The sequence below is a fragment of the Lagopus leucura genome, unplaced genomic scaffold, assembly GCF_019238085.1.
Source record: "Lagopus leucura isolate 7727_CA_CO unplaced genomic scaffold, USGS_WTPT01 Super-Scaffold_100002, whole genome shotgun sequence".
Classification (NCBI taxonomy): domain Eukaryota; kingdom Metazoa; phylum Chordata; class Aves; order Galliformes; family Phasianidae; genus Lagopus; species Lagopus leucura.
The window spans coordinates 39,888,126-39,908,823 of NW_024962263.1; the positions used below are offsets into that span (position 1 = coordinate 39,888,126).

Genomic DNA, 20,698 nt, shown 5'->3' on the forward strand with positions numbered 1-20,698 from the left:
TGATCATTGACTCCTTAGTATTCTGTCTGCTGTCAGCATTTTGTATGATGATCGCATGCTGTGCACAGACACTTATGTCATTGAAAGCAGAACACACCATTATATTTTTATGCATTTATTATACAAATTAAAATATAAATACAGCATCTACTGAAGCTTGGTGAGATATTCTACAGGTTTCACAGAATAGCTTGGATTAGAAGGGACGTCAAAGACCATTAAGTTCCAGTCCCTATCCCATGGGCAGAGCTGCCAATCAATAAATCAAGCATTAGATCAGACTGCCCAGGGCCATATCCAGCTTGGCTTTCAAAACTTCCTGGAACAAATCACCCACAGCTTCTCTGGGCAGCCAGTTGCAGCACCTCACCATCCACACAGAGATAACCTTCTCATCTCCTCTCCTTTACTTCAAAATCATTCCCCCTTGTCCTACCACTATCTACCCATGTAAAAATCTGGATTTCCCTCCTGTTCCCTTTAAGTATTGGAAGGCTGTAATGACACCCCCTAAAGCCTTCTCTTCTCCAGACTGAACAGCCCAGTTCCTTCAGCCTGTCTTCATAGGAGAGGTGTTCCAGTCCCTGGATCATTTTTGTGGCCCTCCTCTGGAACCTCTCCAAAAAGTTCCACATCATCTCTGCGTGGATGTTATTTTTCTCACATACACATTCACTCGCATGCTGCCTTTCTTCATATCATTCACCAAATCAAGATGCTTATCTCAATCAAAACTGAATTTACTGAATTTTAGTACTACTCCTTTCAAGAGTATTTTACTAAAAAAGAATTAAAGTTACTCATGCATTGGGAAAAGACAGAAGATAGTAAAACAGAAGACATACATGTCTGATATACACACACATACACACACAAAAAACAAAATCCATCCACAAAAACCAACACGTTCACACTCAAGAATATAAAAAGAACAAAATCCTTAACTAGAATTGCAGCTACAGTATGTAAACTAAACATTAAAGAAAAAAAATAAATAAATAAATCAAGCCACCATAAGCAGCCACCTTTAAATAAACAAATATCAGACGTAAGACTTACCACATCTGTCCTTATCATCTAGGTTTCTCGTATTGTGCTTGCCATTCCTGGAAGCACACTAAAACCACGGCAGCATAGACTTTCAGTTTTAACATTTTGTGGAATATATGGCTATATAACAATAGCAAAGGACATCTCACCTACGGTATCGCTGCCTGGAAATTTCATCACCACAAAAGAAACATATTGTTGATAACAATGTCTTCGGTTTAAGAAAGTTCCTTTCCTTTTCCATGGGATTCCACGTTACTGTAATCATCTGATAAAATAAACAGACAACATTTGGGAAAAAAATCTTCGTTTTAGTACTAATGTTTGGAAAATTAAGTGAAATTTTAAAAAGTTAGATGAGATTTCAATGAGGAACGAGTGGGATGCTTTCATTAAGCACATTTTAATCAATACAACTCGTTCATAATCAGGCAATATGCTTACTTCATGTGCTCCTTCTGTAAGTATGAACTTCTCTGGAGATACTGTCATTACTTGAGGGTCTACAACTGTTTTTGTCTGTAGGTTGGCAAAGCACAGTGCTTTCACATACGCAGCACGAGAACCTGTATTTCTCACGCAGAAAGAAACTCTCTTTAATCTTGAAGGCAATAATCCATCCAGTGTTAACGTGTAGCTGTCTGACAGTTTTTTAACGCTCTCTAAAATTATATTGCTGGTTCCTCCGTATCCAGATAAAGGTATCTGGGAAAAACAAACAAAAAACAACAGTATTTCAAATGAATGCCTTCTCACTAAACTTCAGTAAAATCACAACATTCAACAACACTACATATATATATATATTTTATATATACATATATACATATATATATATATATATTTTTTTTTTTTTAAACAGAACTACAGTTAAAAACAGGCTACTTTTTAAAAGGTACATAAACCATTTCTTCATTCTACACAATAGGAATGAAGTACATACCAAAGTTAAGGCTACTTAAACCAAAATTCAATACCCATATTCCCTTTGCAGTATGCAAATAGACACAGTGGATATCTCCAGAAGTTTCAACTTTTTGACAGAAACAACAGACTTTTAACAATCAAGAAAAATTTATGTTTAATATTATCAAAAATTACATTAGGACTCTTACAGTAAACTTAATTCCTGGCTGTGATCTAATTCCCAGCTGTTTGATTTCCAGCTTTGCAAAGAAGAAAGTTACTCGAGTAGGTGTAAACATCAAGTATATGTTAGTGTCTTCTTTGGGACGGATTTTGAGTTCCCAGTTACTAGTTAAACGTTCTTCTGATCCAAATATACTTTGCAGCTACAGAAAAAAAGATACAATAAATGAGTGACTACAGTGAGAAAAATAATTAATAAGACTTATTTCACTACCAAACCAAAACAAACTTCAAAATCTGGGGTAGGTAATCAACGGTGGCAGATATTAAAGGCTGTAATGCTTAACATAGAACAGAAAAACTAAGTTCACTGACAGCGAGCTCTCACTTCAGACAACGGAACTTTTTGGGTTCAAACCCTAATACAGTGCATGAAGCTGAAGTTCATAATGCTACATTAATTCTTCCTCATTTGAAGATTTTACAGAGCAGATCTGAATAGCTGAGGAAGAAGGGCTATAAACCTGTATTTGTATAACGAATTTGTATAACAAAACTGTCATCATGGAAACTCCAAAAGCTGATTCCAGTTCTTCCTTCTTCCTTCCTACATACACAGTTCCTTGAAGTAAGATCTTGAATCACTCCTGGAAAAAGCACCAGCAATAGGACCATTCTACCCAGTATTGAGTCTGTTGTACTGCAGCAGTTTGAAGAGCTGCAAACTGAGCTCCAATCTGTTGCAATGCTGTTATGATTTCAGCTGGAAGGTTATCAGTATAGCTTCACTACCATGTTCCTCTAGGCAGCCACAGAGAAAACACAGCCCATGGAAGCACTAAACACAAGCTTTAGATTGAGCTGGGAGACCTCAACTTTTGAAAGTGAGAACAGTTTAAGCAGCTCCTTCACAAGCTTCAGGTAGTCAGAAACAGGTATCCTAATACTCCTTTCTGGGTAACAGCCATTTGCTCCTCTCCAACCTTAATGATTTTGTGATTCCAAGTAGTCTCATCGTAATAGACACTCAAGAAGAATGAAGAGGTACACCAGACAGAAGTATGAACTCATTAATTAAGAAACCACATCTCAGCCATAATAAGTGTTAAACTACTTAGCAAGTTCAAGCATTCTTGAGAAAAAATACAGGTAGGGAGGAATAATATGCAATTGTTGACACTAGGTAGGAGTAAAACTGGAAGATAGCTTTCTATTTAGAATGTTAATTCTTTTACTGTCTTTACCAGTCAACAGATTCCCAGGCTACCTGTAACAACTGCCAGACATTCCCTTAACCAAGCCTACTATGCCTACTATGTTAAGCCTACTGTGTTAAGCCTACTGCGTTAGTAAAGAATAAGGCACACAAATTGTAGTACCATAAGCTAGCTTTCTGGTTTTAAAGGAAACAACCTACCAAACAATTCTGTCCAGATCACCTTCACTGAAGAGTGAGGGAACTTTAGCCGTATTGGTTAAAAGCCTCTCAGATTGTTAGAAACAGTCACAAGCTTGTCAACGACCCAGAGAAAACCAGCCACCTTTCAAAGGCTACAGATCAACCAGTAAATAAATGCAAGTTGAATTTTCTGATAAGCACAAGAGAAACACCAAGAATTAAAAAAACAAAAATCAGATTCTAATGTCTAAAATTCCATACAACAACCATGGCATCTAATGCACTATTACATACAGTTACTAATGTTCTCTTTTGTGAGAAGTCTAGATCTCAAAACCTATTTGGCACTTTGACGATATCGCATCTATCCAAGCTGCAGCACAAGTCCATCAACACTTCAACATATGCCTGACTCATCTCTACTTATGCATAATCAAACCAAGACAAAGATGGGCAAGGTCCTCCACCTCAGTGCCAAGATCTAACAGAGCCTGGGCAGAAAGCGCAACACCACTGTTTTTGACCTCCACCACCTTCAATCAAACAGGCAAAGATACAAATGAGTTATGTCAAAGATACAAAGAGTTATGTCAACTGCCTGATCAAGAGCAACGACAGAATTTACTGGGTGCTTCAGAACCATCCTTGACCTGAAAAACATAATCTGAAGAGGACTATCACTGCCTAATTCATGGCTGGTATGACTTCACATGACAAGTGAAATTGTACACAGCTTCAGTCCTTCGATACACAGACATGGTACAAAGGTTAGCACATGGGACATGACAACCAGAGAAAACCAGAAGAGTTAACAAAATCCTCATCAGTACAATACAAGACCATACGATGACCCAAAATATTTTGTTGAGAAAATAGGCAGAAAATTACATGCTTACTGCATGAAGGTACACATGAAATTCTATGCAAAGTGGAAAAAATATTTTAAATTTTGCCATTCCACTGAGCATAGCTAAACATTTAATTTCTAACCTCATTTAATTCACCTGGACTAAAAAAAAAAATAAAAAAATATAGTGAGCTGCTAATCCAAAATACCAAATTCAGAATTCATTCTGCGATTAATTTAATTTGCACAGGTCTTCTACAGCATGGTTTCTTATCTGGCTCATTCACCACTAAGGATGTGCTAAAAGCGAGACAAATTCTGACATTTTTATATTATCCTGATGTCATAAATGATAAAGAGAAATTTACAGTCACCTGAAAACAGTCCTGATCCTGACCTCTTATCACCAGTCTTAAATGCTGAGTCACAGATGGAGAGTTATTTCTTAAAGTTAACTTCTGTTGGCTGAAAAAATATGAAGTTCAGTTATATTTTGCAGCAAACATTAATCAGCTATACATATTTATTCATGTGAGCAATGGAAATAGGAAAATTTAAGTCACTTCATGAAAAAAAAATGCCTCCAGTACAACTTTCAAGTAGAAAGTTATTACTGTATTCTCAAACTTACAGATCTTACAGTATTATATAACATCAGTTTTCATACAGCAGAAGAGCTATAAATACATTACTTTCTCTTAACACAGCAGTTTTGTCAATACTAAAATTCTGTCAATAAAAACAAACAACTAAGACAGATGCAATTAGATTATCCAGAAACACTCAGTTATGAAGAAGCAATCTTGTAAATACCATGACCCAGATCCATTGGAACAGTGGCAGAGAACTAAATTAAGGCTAATATTTTCATATACTTTTCAACATAATTACACCACAAAGAGCCTTTGGCAGCATCAGGTTGATTAAAAAGTATTCTTCCCCCCACCTCTTTGATATGTCCTGATATAGACCAGATATCTGCTACTCAGATTGGCCTTCAAGAGAGGTAAGAAAGTTCTCCAGTAAGAACAGCTACTACCTTTTCCATTTTAGCGAGGCAGAAGCCAACAACAAAACAATCTGACAAGCCCTAAAACTCATAAAAAGCAATGAAGGAACATCAAACAGCTACTGCAAACAAACACAGAGAGAGAACAATTCTTCCCAGCTTTCAGCAGCAGACACTGCTATACTGCATTGAAACAAAAAAAACATAAAAAGAATTAAATTTCCTGGTAGGCTTTGGTGAGTCAAAACTACTTTTCAGAGTAAACAGGAAATAAAGGGTCAAGAAAGTCATCCCCAAACATCCAAGACTGCTATTTTCAAAATAAGTTATATTGACAAAACAGAGAAATGGCAACATAGCTATCAGAAGTGATTCTTGGTTACAAATGTGGATCAATCTCAAGTGATAACCCGAAGCATCACTACATTCCTCCAGAAGTTCAGTATCAGAACAATAGCAGATTTGTCCCCAGAGCAATACGACAAGTCCAAAGAACTTCAAAACTTGCAATCTTGACATACTAAAGCAGCAGTGAAGTATATCTCAACAGTAATTAACAGCAAAGCTGGAATCTTGAAACTAAAAAATTCAGACAAGAACTAGTCTGAATGATAAGCTATTGTAGAGATGCAATGGATTCTCTATCACTAGTAGTTTCAACATCAAAACGTAATCAAATTCAAATAGATTAATTCAGGAATAATATTCTATACGAACTGCTACTTACACTGATTCTCCAAGCTTTACTCCTCCCCAGGCGATGAACTGCTTGTTGGAGAGAATAGGTGGAATATCTGCAGCAGCTGTAAACACAGGTCTATTTCCCACTGATTCCATCTCACCTTTTATCACCACTTCATACTGAGGCCCAGATGGCAACACAAGGATTTTCAAAACACTTAAAAAAATAAATATGTAGATTTTAATCCCAGCATAGAACAAGAACAGCTAATGAAAACAAAACATAACTGGAAAAAAGTTACAGACGGGTCTTTTAAAAGTACCTTCTTAAAGGGAATACACTCTATATTATAGCAAAGACCAGCTTTAAGCATGACAAAATTTAAATCCTTCGAGCCATTTGGCTATTTCATATAGATCAGCTAATTAACGTGCAAAATATATGAGTGCATATCTCTATGAATGAAACATACACATTATTTTTAGTGAAGATTCACATACTAACCTCAGTTATGGTAGCCAAAATGAATTAATTAAACTGATCCTGGTCTGAGCTTCAGGTTTTCATTTGTAAAAAGAAAGAAAAAGAATATTTCCCTTGTCTCAGTGGGGTGAAGAAGCAACTACAATGGCTGCTAAAGGTAAATACTTGAAAACTTTATTGTAGCTTAGAAGTAAGCTATAAGATCTCTGCTGATTTGTGACAGGAAAAGAAACAGCAACTCATTAAGTTACGTAGAGAAAATGAGGCAGGAAATCTATGGAACAGTTGAATCAGTAGAAGTCTAGGACTCAAGAAAGCAACAGAAGTTGAAACAACTCTCTCATGGATAAAAACTTTCACATTTGTTGATGACCTTAATGTTGAAAAGTACTGTTCAAAATAGTTACATCACCTTTGAGTAGACGCTACATTTTTTGGAGAAAAATTCACAATCACTTCTCGTTCTTCTCCAGGAAGAAGGAAGAGATCATCAGGTTCAACAGAGAAGCAACTGTCCTGTCCTGATATCTGACGGTGCATGTGTGCAGGCGGGGGAAAAAGTGTTGGTTATTTGAGGAAGTCATTATTTCTACAACATATAATAAAAGCTGGCTATCTATCTGTTGTACTTACAGCTTCAGACAACATAAATACACCTGTCAAGTTCAAAACTTTTTCACATAATTGTGCTCTAGCCAAATTCTTCCACAGTTAGAGATACTTATACTATACCCTCCAACAGAAGACATCTTAAGACATCAACTGTATATACAACACTGAATGAGATTCAAAGAAATGAGACAGAGCAATGATACACCACTATCAAAGCAGCATCACTGATCTCCTCACGTGTTACCAACCATTACTCATATCATTGCATTAATATAACATTAGGATGCATGACTAACGTCACAATCTCCATGGCTTCCAGTCTGAGAAATGATGTAGTCACAACCCTACTTTTTTGCATATTTGTAAACAGACCTCACCATCACAGAATCACAGAATGGCTTGAGTTGGGACAAGGATCAAGTTCTAAGCCCTGCCCTCTCCCATCCTCCCTCCCCCCCATCATCTCCCTGCCACAGACAAGGTTGCAAGCTGCTAGATAATTATCAGATCAGGCTGCCCAAGGCATCATCCAGCCTGGCTTTGAAAATCTCCAGGGCCAGGGCATCCGCAACCTTTCAAGGCAGCCTGCTCCAGCACCTCACCACTCTCTCACTAAAAAACCTTCCTCAGTATCTAACCCAAATCTCCCTTCTTTTAGTTTAAAACCATTCCACGTTGTCCTATCACTATCTACCCACGTAAAAAGTTTATTTCTCTCCTGTTTATAAGCTACCTTTAAATACTGAAAGGCTGCAATTAGGTATCCCTGCAGCCTCCTCTTTACCAAGCTAAAACAAGCCCAGTTCCTTCAGCCCATCTTCATTCTAGCCCATCTTCATCCAGTCCCTGGATTATCTTCATGGCCACCCCTCTCTTAAAGCCCCACGTCTTTCCTTTGTTGGGTACCCCAGATGTGGGACACAGTGTTTCAGCTGGAGCCTCCCACGGGCAGAATAGAGAACAATCATCTCTCTCACCCTGCTGGCCACCTCTCTTCTGATGGAACCCAGGATACCATCAGCCTTCCATGCAGCAAGCGCACTCTGCTGGCTCAAGTTCAGTTTTTCATCAACCAGGATCCTTAAGCCCTTCTCAGCAGGGCTACTCACAAGTTCTTCTCCCAGTTTTTATACATAACTGGGAATACCTTATATTCAGTCTCATGTATAGTCTCAGACTCACTCTGCCCTTATATTGCATAGGAATTTGCTCCCCCAGTTCTCACCCAGAGGTTCAGCAATGTGAAAAATCCAGATGTAAGACAGTGTGAGATATCTAGCTGTAAAATGAGACCAATCACCCCTTCCTTTAACCTCAAAGTGCTAGTTACAGTGAGTCTAGTTACCTTTCAATCTGGGTCTATACGTTCCCCAGATTCTCTGAAAATAACTTAGTTTTGTACTTGACTTGGCAAGTTGTCCATAGAAAACAAATACAGCATTTTTAGAAATTGTAAATGTTTACCGGTGCTTAAATTCCTCTTTAATCTAAATGTACTTCACATCATCAGCTAAATAACATCCGCTATGTAGCTCAGGATTCTACTTTTAAGAAGTCTGTTAAAATCTATGTAAATAAAAATATATTTGTTGTAACAAATAAACTGAAGCAAATTCAACAAACAAAATTCTCACCTTTTTTTTCCCACTTATACGAGCTAAATTCTGGCTATTTTTCATTCTCTACGTAAACTTGAAAACTTTTCTGTCAAACCACATTTAAGCAAGGATCCCAAGGCTTAGCCCTAGCTTGTTTTTTTCCAAATAGGTTAACAGCACAAAACATGATTTCAAGATGGAAAAGCCAGCCTACCTTAAGTTTCAGATTTACACCAATGTTTCCAGCATTCTTCAATGGCAGTTGTTGTTTGGCTGTTGAACCCACACTAGCAGACAGATGTATTGTCTGGAAAAAGGAAATAAGTGTCAATCTATGCATGCACACATCTATATTCTAAATACAAACATGTTACCACAAGCAGACTAGGAGAGGCAAACTGTTCTTAAAACATACTCTGTAAATACATGCAAACCTGTAAGTCCTTTGGAGCATGAATCCTGGCTGTTCCAGCTCTTGCTCGGAGAGGAATACTTTCAATCACACTACTAGGTCCTGGGCTATCCACTTCCACATCAACTCTTGCCAAGAATTCCTCTGCTGGACCCAAGGCATCTAGGGACAAGTCCACGAATGAAGAAACTAAGCAAGTCTGCTAGAAGTCACATACACACACGTACAATCCAAGTCTCACAGAACCTCAGTAAAAGGAGTAGAGCACATTCCACTTATTTTGCAATAAATAACCACTTTGTACAGTCTGCTACCGTAGCGTAAATAACCCATTAATGCCTAAAACATTAAGACACAGAAGCATACCATCTCCTTCAGGAACTAAAACTGAACAAGAAGTTGAGCAATGGAAACATCAGGACATACAAGACAAAGACAGAATGTTTCAATTCAAATTTGCAGCCTGTTCCTAAAATTCTAACACACGTATACGTTAGAAGCTTTTTTTTTTTTTTTTTTTAAACTGAAATGAAATTCAAATTGCTATACCTGAACAAGAAATTTGTTTCTTAGGTGCATGGAACAGAACCCAAACTGTTAAAACCTCAGGATCCTGAAAAAGAAATTGGTTGATTCATCTTACAGAATGAACAGAATTACTAGAGAAAAAATAAAGCAAAAAAAACAAAAAAAACAAAAAAAACAGATTACAAAAAACATTACTGTGAATTCAGATAATCAGAACACATTTCAGACAGTAAGTAACAGAAAGAATCAGTAAACTCCAACTACTCACTTGTCCATCATAGCTTGCATGGATCACATGATTTACAACAGATGGAGCTGCTACCTGAGAAACTGTATCCATTTGGAGTGATTGCTCATTAGAAGAATTAATTGGTTCCTTGGAAAACGTGAAGCAACGCCAAGCTACTGCATTCTGTCCACAAAATAGAGATTTTTAAAGTATTAAAATACCTACTGAAACAAAACTGACAAAGCTGACAAATGCAAGGCTATCTCTAAGCAATTTAGTCTGGAAAAAAAATAAAAAATTAGCCTGTAATCTCAGCTGGTATGTCATAGTGCAGAAAACCCTCTAAAAATTGTTAGATATCCTCTGTAATAGAAGGAATTGAGCTGGAAGTGGTAAGCAGAAGGCTTAAACCGGTTGGGCTGTGCAAGACTAAATCTTACTAGTAACTGAGATGATAACCCACAGCCTTAACACAAAGCCAGACCTTTCTCTCTTGTCCCCATACAAAAGGAGGAAAAGAAAAAACTTTTCCCACAGCAAACAGCAGCAAGCCTAGACACTAACCCAAAATCTGTACTGCCACAGAGATGCAAATAGGAGCATAATGTAGCAAGTTACAGAGGGTATTACTGCCTAGTGGGAGACAAAGCAGAAACAGATCTGCTCTTCCTCCAGCAAAGGAAGACAGAACTCATTAAACTTTCTATGAAGCAAGTTCTTTGCTATGAGAGTGGTGAGGTGCTGGAACAGGCTGCCCAGAGAGGTTATGGATGCCCTCTCCCTAAAGGTGTTCAAGGCCAGGTTGGATGGGGCCCTGGGCAGCCTGGTCTAGTATTAAACGGGGAGGTTGGTGGCCCTGCATGTGGCAGGGGGGCTGGAAATTCATGATCTTTGAGGTCCCTTCCAAACTTGGCCATTCTGTGATCCAGTGAAGCAAGGCTGCTTATTTGAATAGTCAACTGTTAGAAAAGCACACATTCCACTAGAATAGTGCAATCCATCTTCAACTTTCCAGAGGGAAGGTTTAGGCATCATAAACCTTTCTGCTGTCTGCTGCCTTACTGTCTCAAATCAGGCAACACAGGGGCAGCAGACCGCAGCTGGACTGACTGAAATGAAAGGCAGGACAAGGTGCAATTGTCCCAGAAGCACTTTCATTGGTACCATTACAGCTGAATCAGATCACCAGTCAGCAAAAATGTGTACTTCCTGACTAACCTGAGACACTTCTTGGGAATTTTACATCCAGAGTCAAGGGTACATTTTAGTAAAATAGCAGTGTTTTGTATTAAAATTCATTTGTATTAAAATTTTAAGCATCACAAGAAGTTAGCTTTTACATACAGGAATTCTACTGTACTTACTGCATTAATAATAAGTCTAATTGGCACAAAAGCATGGGTTTTGTTGATAATTTTTAACGGAAGAGCCTTCCAACTGCCAGAAGTCAAGTCACCAAAATCCAGATAATCTTGTTCTCCTGTTTCCACCTGGTTTTAAGACAAAGCAGAACTTTTAAGGAAAGAAAACCTCAAAAATGAACTAGAATACAAAAGCAGCAGGAAGCATTATTTCTGTAATGCCATACCAGCATAGAACACACACCGTCTACCAGGGGGGTAGTTGTATCTACACAACATTTGCTCGGATTTCTAAAGTGCATATACCCAGTTGGCTTTTGCACACGTGTATTGTCTCATCATTTAAGTCAACACTAGTGCAATATTTACCCACCAAAATCCATTACATAGTCAGGTTATTTTGGTTAGTATGACATAAGCATGAAACAAATTTAAACTATCATTACTGCTAGCAAGAAGAATGTGCCACCTATAACATTATAGCTAGATAAACTGTAGAAAAACATCTGAAGTGCTAATTTTGTTAGTATAACAAAATACTTTTCTTTCAGTGATCTGAAAGAAAATACCACTTCTATTTGGCACATTATCCAGTCTCGGTAGTGTAACAAGATGCGTAGGGAAACTGGAGAATTTACTTTTAATTTAAAGATGAAGCAACTTTCAAGAAGCCACATCATGAAGAACACCGACAGTGATGGATTTTGTCCAACTACTGATGAAAAATCATTTAAATTCAAACTTATGGAAAAAGTACAGAAGTATTACACCTACACACATATACTGGAATAAAGGAGCACTAAAATTACTTTAAAATATACAGTTTAGCCAAGAAGGTTAACAGAGCAGCTTATGGCCAAAATAAAGGTTTATAAGCTGTGGTCAACACTGGAAAATTTGACTTTTGTCAGCAAGGCCACGGACAAGAATGTAATTTGCTGAGACATCTCCAGAAGTAACATTATGCACATTTCTGCTCAACCAGACTCATAAATTCACAACCACATAAATCCAAATTTAATTCTTGGAACAACTACCACACTGTCTCCCATCCACTTGCTCTTCATAAGACAGAAGACAGACAAAGTATTCCATCCATCCACTTTTAATTACCAATTAGTCTGAACGGAAATACTCTCTGCAACAATAAATGAGCTCAAAGGAATAAAACAGGACAAAACCTATGCCATGTGATTTTTAAAAAATCCTTACAATTGGAAATGCTTTTTACTATATTTTAATGCTGTGATATCCAGAATTCTGAGAAAGCATTTTATGTTAAAAAACTCATCCATTCTTTTAATAATGAGACATTTATTATTTTCAGAGAGTTGCTCAATAATTTTTCATATCCAGCTACGTGCTCTTCCACAATTAAAACTTCCTTTGTTTAAGCTTTTAATATACATATATACACCCTTACATTCCCTATTCATTCCAAACATAAGAAATTCCAGGTTCCCATGAGGAGCAGTCTTTATTCGCACTCTTTTTCACTATCATTAAATTATTCACAGAATTCCAATTAAAAACAAACAAAAAAAAAAACAACAAAAACCACACAAGTAGTAGCTACTTACTTCTAAAACAGGATTTTCAGCAACTGCTGTCAGAACTACCCTACTTGCCAATGCTTCTGCCTGAACAACTGTCTCAGCATCTGCAGAAAGTGGCCAAGATGAAACACTGAGAATACACTGGAAGATCCCTGAATGACAAGGTAAGAAAAGTATTTTCAGGTCATCAGTAGAATGGGGTCCTACAATCGTTTTGTTCTTGAACACGAGACACTGATATTTTGCAGGATCCACCTGAAAAGCAAAATCAACATCAACTTCAACAAACTTTTTGTTAGAGGACAGCTTCATTCAAAATACCACATTTATTGCATCAACATTTTTATGCCCCACTTTCATTTGACTCAACTGTAGGCATTTGCTTTAAATCTAAAGAGTTAAAGGGTTGATAGGTCAGCCTGAAAGTTACTGGGGCTTCTGTCCAGAATCTAGTAACAGATTAACATGGGAACTGCAATATTTACTATATTTGAAAGGTAGGAATTAATAAGCAGTGATCTCAAACCTACCAGAATTTATGCACACAAGATAAATTTTCAAGTCAATCTTATCCTGAGATACTTACACTTACTATTCCTACTCACTGGAATAAACCAAGAGGCCTGCCTAAGAGAGGTACTACTGCTTTTGTTTATATTAACTATAAACTGGGAAGAACTTACAACTCTCTAAAGAAGGCTACTGTTTTACAGTATGACATCTGATAAGGTTACTGCTTTATGCTTATAAGTGTATTGAAAAATACTTACTTTTTCCCCATTGACTGATATACTGAGTATTCCAATGCTGACCTGCAGCCACCGCTCAGTTGGATTAAAAATGCTAAGAGCTGTCTGCGATGCAATTCCCACACAGCAGGCATTAGGGAACTTCAGCTCTTCTGGTACTTTTACATGGCCTGAGGAAGGAAGCATGCTACTGTTAGTTCCAAGTATTCTGAATAAAGCATCATTTAGGCTATCCTTACTTCAAGTTTGTTAACTCCTCTGAGAAATGCTTTCTTGCATCAAGAAAATATTTGAACTGAAAAAAGCAGAGAGCAGCTTCTGCCCCCCAGTTCTGGGATTTTTTGGCTTAACTGGCTGTTAATATCTGCCCACGACAGTGACAGAAATGCCTTCTGCTTTTCAGCTCAAGTGCAGCTGAACTTCCAGGACGAGTTGTCTTGCCTAGCACAAACTGCAGCTAGGATTTCTCTCCCTCACGACAAAGAGTGCAACAGATCCTTTCCACAACCACAAAACCACTGAATGCTGAGATCTACTTTCCTTGATTACAAAAAACACATTTTAAGGGTATTAGGAAGACTAGAAGAATAGACACTAAATTCAGAAGATACCATTAACCAAAGAAAATCAGTAATATCATTTTTCTCAATTATCAGCTTGCATAAAGAATAGCTGTGGTCACACACACTCCTACATTTACTTACTCCTTTATAGTACTTTTAGCTATTCCTGACCACAGCTATTTTAAAAGCGCGCTTTAAATAAGCCTTACCAACACCAGGTGACGTCGAAAAGTCCCACTCATTTCTACTAGTCCCAAGGGGTTGTACAGTACACGATCTTATATTTAAGGTATTCTTGCTCCAGGAAGTAGAGTGTGGATGACAAAGTGCAGCTGTACCCAAAGAACCGGGACCAATATTCGAACCCAAAGGGATTCCTGCTGGAACTGGATTTTCCACACGTCCTGCTGAGATGCTGGAGTAAGGAAGCCCTGATGATGGTACACTAAAACCTGCAGAGCTGCAGCCATGAAACTGAGGTAAAACTTTGTTTCCAGTAGATAGTATGTTTCCTAGATGCTGCTGTGCAAATTGAGTTGTTGCCAAGGAATGGCCTGGAAGTAACGTCGCAACAGAAGAAACTGTTTGACTTTCAGAGGTAGTGATGTGGGATTTAAAGCTTGAAATAGGAATATACTGTTCACCAGGAGCGCTTTGATTTATCGGAATACAAGTTCTTAATCCAGGATATACGGGCAACGCATTTAAGGATGGCAATCCCTGGCTCTGTGCTTTATTTGTGCGATCCTGCCATGCTTCTTGTGCACCAACATTAACAGGAAGTGGCTGAAAGACGCAGAATTTACTTGCAAGAGCTGATATAACAGGGTCTAACTCTTTAAGAGTTGCTGCTACTTTTGAGGCAGCAGAGGTAAGCTGCCTTCCATTCTTTGGAAGATCTTCCTTGGTCAGTTCTTGACCTCGTCCTTCAAGCTTTCTTTCCGGATGCGCAAGTTCATTTTCTTCTGATTTTTGATCAACACTGAACTGTATTCCTTTGCGGTTTCTTTGGCACAAGTAGTCTTCTAAATTCTTGTTCGTTTGCTCCTGTGAAGGAGTTGGGCTGGCTCGAATTATTGTTGTACTTAGTTCACTTGCATTTTCACTCTAGTAAGCAAATGTGATACACAGTATTACGACAAATATTACACATTCTAGAAAAGCAAACAGGATTCATGAAACAGACCCTAATATTGGTACCGCCAGCCATTACCATTAAGTGATCAAATTTGTCAAGTCTTGTTACAAAAACAAGACTTCAGACATCTGTGACTATCTACTCTGAGAAAGAAAGCCTGTTGCTTCAGCCTGTTTGCTATCTGAAGTCACATGTAACTAGGTGTATGGCATCTGCTCAATATGAAGCCAGTTTTCTTCACAGCAGCCCTGTGGTGCTATGTTTTGGATTTGTGATAAAAAACAATGATGATAACATATTGATGTTTCAAATACTGCTGAGCAATGTTGGCAGAGTCAAGGTCACCTTTGTTTCTCACTTCACCACAGCAGTAAGTAAAGCTGTGGGTGGGCAAGAAGCTGGGAGGGGAGATGGTCAGGACAGCTGACAAAAAAGAAATGCTCCATACATTCAGAAATAAAACTGTGGCATATTTTTTCCAGAGTAACTGTTCCTTGGAGATTGCCTGGGCATTGGTCTGCTGGTGGTGATTTCTTTTGCAACAATTATATCATCCTTCTCCAGCCCCCCGCCCCCCCCCCCCACCTCGATTTACTTATCAAAGTCCTCCCATAGACCTGAAATTTTTAGTGTTTTTCTCATACCTACAAATGAAAGATACATCTAGCAGTGAACATTTCTACTAACCGTTAGAGAAATTCAAAAGTAATTAAGATGTTGTACCTATCTCAGTGGAAGTTTAAATGGCATCTCTTATTTTTGTAATCTAAGAGATTTTGAACTTGTTTGTTTTAAAGTTTCATCCACATGGTTGCACATTTTGGAGGGAGGAAGCATAACAAAGATCTCAGATTCCAAAGAAACCATGGACTGAGTTAAGAGAATATTAACTATCTCAATCAGCATAAGACTGCAAGTCTGAATTGAAGTTTCACTCTGAGATACACTCTTTACTAAATCAGTAAGAACAGCGAGAATGATTATCAGAGGTAGACCAATGGTATTTTCAGTCCTGAAATAATTGGTGGAAGCTAAAATATGCACTGATAAACATTTCTTAGGTTGTAGGCAAAGGGAAGTACTCTTACCAGAAAATGAAACAAAACAGAAAGGGAGCCTCAGGGGTGAAAAAAGCAGATGAAGAGCCTGCTAACTGCTGCTAGAATGCTGCACTGCATTCCAAGAACAGAATTACTCAAGAAGCAACTCAGAAAAACATGGAAAAAAATACACCAACTCTAGCATTTTCCAGAAGTCCGTTGAATGGTTTACTCTTACATTCACTTGGGTTTGTAATTTAACAAAACCTACTTCAGAATTTAAATTCCTGAAACTTGGGAGTAGGGAAGAAAAGAGGGAAAAGCACAATACCTTTTTGCTAAGCACAGTGTACACTAAACTATTCTGAAACCTTTCAGGCTGTTCTAATCATTAAAAATGATTTTGACCGTGTAACAGTTCGTAGGGCAGAGCATAGGGCATAATTACAGTCATAGATTTTCTTACCCAGTGTGTCTCTGGATCACACATTACAGATGTATTCTTAAGCGTACTGTCAGATTCAGAGACATATGTTAATCTGCTCATGCTTGGGCTTGAGTAAACCGACTGAGATACAGTACTCTCCTTGCAAGATGATTTTGGATGATGTGATGTGCTAATAAAATCAGCCTCAGACCTGAAAAACAGATAGGAAGTATGTCAGACGACACAGAATGCATGCCCACAAGAAAATGAATTGCCACTGGCCATAGTATATGTTTAAAACCACAAGACTTGGTAGCAATCCTATAATTCACACAGCTCCTCTTATTACTGGAACTCATTTAAAAAAAAAAAAAAAAACAAAAAAAAAACCATTACCCATTCAGTTGCTAAGAAATGCTGAAATCTTGGGGACAAAGTTACAGTTTCAAATATGAAAGTGTTCATAAGTAATACAAATATTTCTAATTATTCTCTCACCACAAGCAGTGATATGAATTAGAGAACAAAACTGACCTAAATACAACTTTAAAAAACACAACAAAAATAATAACAACCCAGGCCATCATTGGTTGTATACAATATCAAGCTTTGTTATTACATAACTAGAACCATAACAAAAAATGAATAAAAACTAAATACTGCAGTCGACAGTTCCATCATCACAAAGGTTTAAGTATCCACAGTATCTGACTGGCTGAGTATTCTGTATTCTTGCATTATTGGACAATCCTGAGCAGAAACAGATACATTCCTGTCCAGCAACTCTATCATCATACCAACAAGGCAAATAAATCAGCAATTGCTTAAGAATGCTCCTCCACACATACATTAAAACCTAAGAGTAAGCTTACACACAGAACAAAGTCCTAGTCTTAAAAAAAAAAAAAAAAAAAAGTCTTCTATAAACTGAAGTCAAAAACAATATTTACTTTAAAACCTGATGACTCCAAGATCCCCATGAAACTGTAGCAATTCTTATAACCCACGCTAAAAAATTTACCCTGAAAATGCTGTTCCAGAAGTGTCACTAGGAGAAGAGTGAATCAGCGGTGAAGTTGAAGGCCTGAAGCTATACTGCTCATCCTCTAAAGGCTGCAAGTCACATTCAGGGAGCATGGATTGATGCTCTGATAAATAAACAGAATTTTATAAGTGTATAAGCACTGGAAACAAGTCTATTTCAAGAAAAGCCTTTCCTACAACTGGTTGCTTTCATCTTTTTAGATTACTAGTTACAATTACTTACCACCACTATTTTGGCAAGTTGGAGAGAGCTTCTCAAAAGTTACATGTTTCAGGTTACCACTGCCAGCAGCACTGCTCTCTTTGGCTCTCTCCTCCACTTCTGTGCTTTGCGTCTCTTCATCAGGGTCCAATTTTTGCACAGGCTTTGCTTTTGTAGGACTTACTGAGACATATTTACCAGGTTGTTTGGTAGATTTTACATTGCTGAGTGGCACGATGTTTCTTGTATTTCTCTCCAAATCATTACATGGTTCGGGAACAGCATTTTTCACTTGATCTACTGTTCCTCCATCTTCCCTGCTACAACATCTGCTAGTAAGATTGTCAGCCTCCTGAGCAAACAGAAGTCTCTGTGCCATTTCCCTTTTAGATGCTAAAGGAGTTTCACATGTCTGTGCTTTGTTTCTACTAGGTGAAGTTCGGATATCCAGCACATCAGATTTAAGAGTAGCACTCATCAACTGCACATGTTTACTATTTAATATATCAGATAACTTCTCTGAATACTTAATGCTATTTGCAGCTCTGTCTTCATGCCTGGAAGCACCAGATGAGCTAGAGATATTCTGAGTACCATTTTCTGCATTAAAATAATCCAGAAACTGCTTCTCTGTTTGTTGCTGCTCATTATGATCATTTAAAAAGTCTTCTACAAGAGTTTCTTTGTTTCTAACTTTACCCATTGAAGTGCTTTCAGACATACTGTTCTGGACAGATGTCTCAAGTTTTACAATACTCTCACGCTCACTTTCATGTCCCATCTCATCTGTTTTTTTGAGATATTTTTCCATATCAAATGTACTGTTTTCCACATGACTGGATAATGTCTGATCAGCTGTGAGTTCCATCTCTTTAACAATTCCAGGAAGGAAACACTTTTTTCTATTTTTATTGGAGAGTGTCATCATCATAGCAGCCAATTGGGAAGGATCAGCACTGCAAGAAGCATTAGCAATAGCAGAGGCAATTGTGCTAATACTGAGGACAGAGTCAGAATGATTAGATAAGCCACCTTCCAACTTGTCTTCATTAACTCCATCCTACAACAAAGAAAAGCAGGTTAAGCACCAAATGAAGAATGATTTTGTATTTGAATTTATGCCAGGTGTGGAATGCCTGATATTATATTAATATTTCTTGTTGCCCGAGGCTTAATCTGTTGACAAGGAGAAACACTACAACAGGCAAACCACTGATTTTCCAAGACTGCTTGCCATAAGGATTGCCTGCTAGGAAGCTTCTGTGCCTTTAAAACTTGGCAACTTGATACACACAAAATTCTCCTATCTGCCTTAGCTTGGTTTTAGGGACTACAAGTAAATACAACCAAAGACAGAGTAGGGAGGAAACTGACCAAACACACACTATCCTCCCAAATAACTTCCAATCATCTGCCTCTCAACAAAGTGAAACAAAATAAATTCCACGCTTCTCTGCATCTCTGAAGTCTCATGACTTATTGAATTTGCACACCCTATTCTTAGCAAAACACTGGCATAACTAGGCAATGTCACCTCTAGATCATAATCTCTTCCCATCTCTTTTGTAGATAAGATTTCTTTTTGTGAACTTGCATTTATGTCCTCTCATAGATATCCACACAAGCCCTCACGGTATCCTCATAAAAAGACTATTGATTTATGGAGTGGACAAGGAGATTATGACTAAGAACTGGATGTAACATGTTGTTATCAGGGCACACAGTCTGTCAGGAGGCTATGAGTAGCCTGAGGTCCATAATGAGGTATCCCAGGGAAGGATGTTGTGCCAGTATCATTATCAGTGACGTTGATAATGGAACAGAGCACAGCCTCATAGCAAGTCTGCAAAGGTGTGGTTCATACATAAGATGGGCTGGCATCGTTCAGAAAGACCTCAGCAGGTTGGAGAAACAGGATGAGAGAAATATTGTGAATTTCAAAGAAAAACGCCTTTCAGCCTGGGGAAGAATAAGTCCTTGCACTAGTACTGGTTAGGGACTGACCAGCTGGAAAACAGCTTGGTAGAAAAGAAATCAGAGGTCCAGGTAGTCATCAAGTTGACCATGAGCCAGCAACATCCCCTTGTAGAAAAAAAAAAAAAAGCCAACAGCAATCTATGCTGCAGCAAGAAGAGATTGATCAGCAGGTTAAAGGTGCTGTTTCTTCTATTCAGTGCTGGTACGACCAGACCTACTTCATAGATCATAACAATCTAATGAAACTAGTCTAAGAAGTAAAAGACTTCTGCTAGGATTCAAGTTATCAGCATAAAAGGCTGAAGTAGGTTGAGATCAAAGTCTAAACTTAACCTTACCCAAAGAAACAATAACAACAGAAGTGACTTTTTTTCAAGTTCACACTTGTAATTAATAGAAAATGCAAAAAAAATACCTTTGTGTCACTTTTGGAAGCAGTTTCTGTATTAATGCCTTTTTGTATTCCAGCTGCAGCCTCCACACTACACCACGCATCTTCACAGCTGGTAGAACTCACATGTTCCTTTGCTTGAGCTTCCAAGTCTTCTAAGAAGAAAGAAAAAGACCTACAATTAATTTCCAAGTATACTGTTTGAACAACTTCATTCACGGGAAGTGAACTGTCCTGTTTGTTCATTACAACAGTCTGTTCCAGTTGAACACAATACAAGAACCATCAACAATCACCTGTATAGTTATAATA

The 20,698-nt window shown here is 37.9% G+C and overlaps 1 protein-coding gene across 8 annotated transcripts in view; it reads right to left on the reverse strand.

Moving 5' to 3' along the window:
- CEP192 (centrosomal protein 192) overlaps positions 1-20,698 on the reverse strand; it is a 56,177-nt gene that overhangs the window by 20,493 nt on the left and 14,986 nt on the right. For 6 of the 8 annotated variants that reach the window (XM_042869946.1, XM_042869949.1, XM_042869945.1 and 3 more), the window contains exons 14-31: positions 20,411-20,541; positions 18,040-19,078; positions 17,794-17,920; positions 16,812-16,983; positions 14,377-15,274; positions 13,626-13,774; positions 12,880-13,110; positions 11,303-11,428; positions 9,978-10,121; positions 9,731-9,794; positions 9,204-9,343; positions 8,984-9,076; positions 6,972-7,087; positions 6,122-6,292; positions 4,760-4,850; positions 2,166-2,342; positions 1,495-1,755; positions 1,200-1,318 (exon numbers count right to left, since the gene is read on the reverse strand). In XM_042869946.1, the coding sequence (XP_042725880.1) occupies positions 1,200-1,318; positions 1,495-1,755; positions 2,166-2,342; positions 4,760-4,850; positions 6,122-6,292; positions 6,972-7,087; positions 8,984-9,076; positions 9,204-9,343; positions 9,731-9,794; positions 9,978-10,121; positions 11,303-11,428; positions 12,880-13,110; positions 13,626-13,774; positions 14,377-15,274; positions 16,812-16,983; positions 17,794-17,920; positions 18,040-19,078; positions 20,411-20,541 (4,249 nt within the window). The remainder of the gene's footprint in view (positions 1-1,199; positions 1,319-1,494; positions 1,756-2,165; positions 2,343-4,759; positions 4,851-6,121; positions 6,293-6,971; positions 7,088-8,983; positions 9,077-9,203; positions 9,344-9,730; positions 9,795-9,977; positions 10,122-11,302; positions 11,429-12,879; positions 13,111-13,625; positions 13,775-14,376; positions 15,275-16,811; positions 16,984-17,793; positions 17,921-18,039; positions 19,079-20,410; positions 20,542-20,698) is intronic. The other 2 variants (XM_042869948.1, XM_042869952.1) reach the window with 2 other exon arrangements.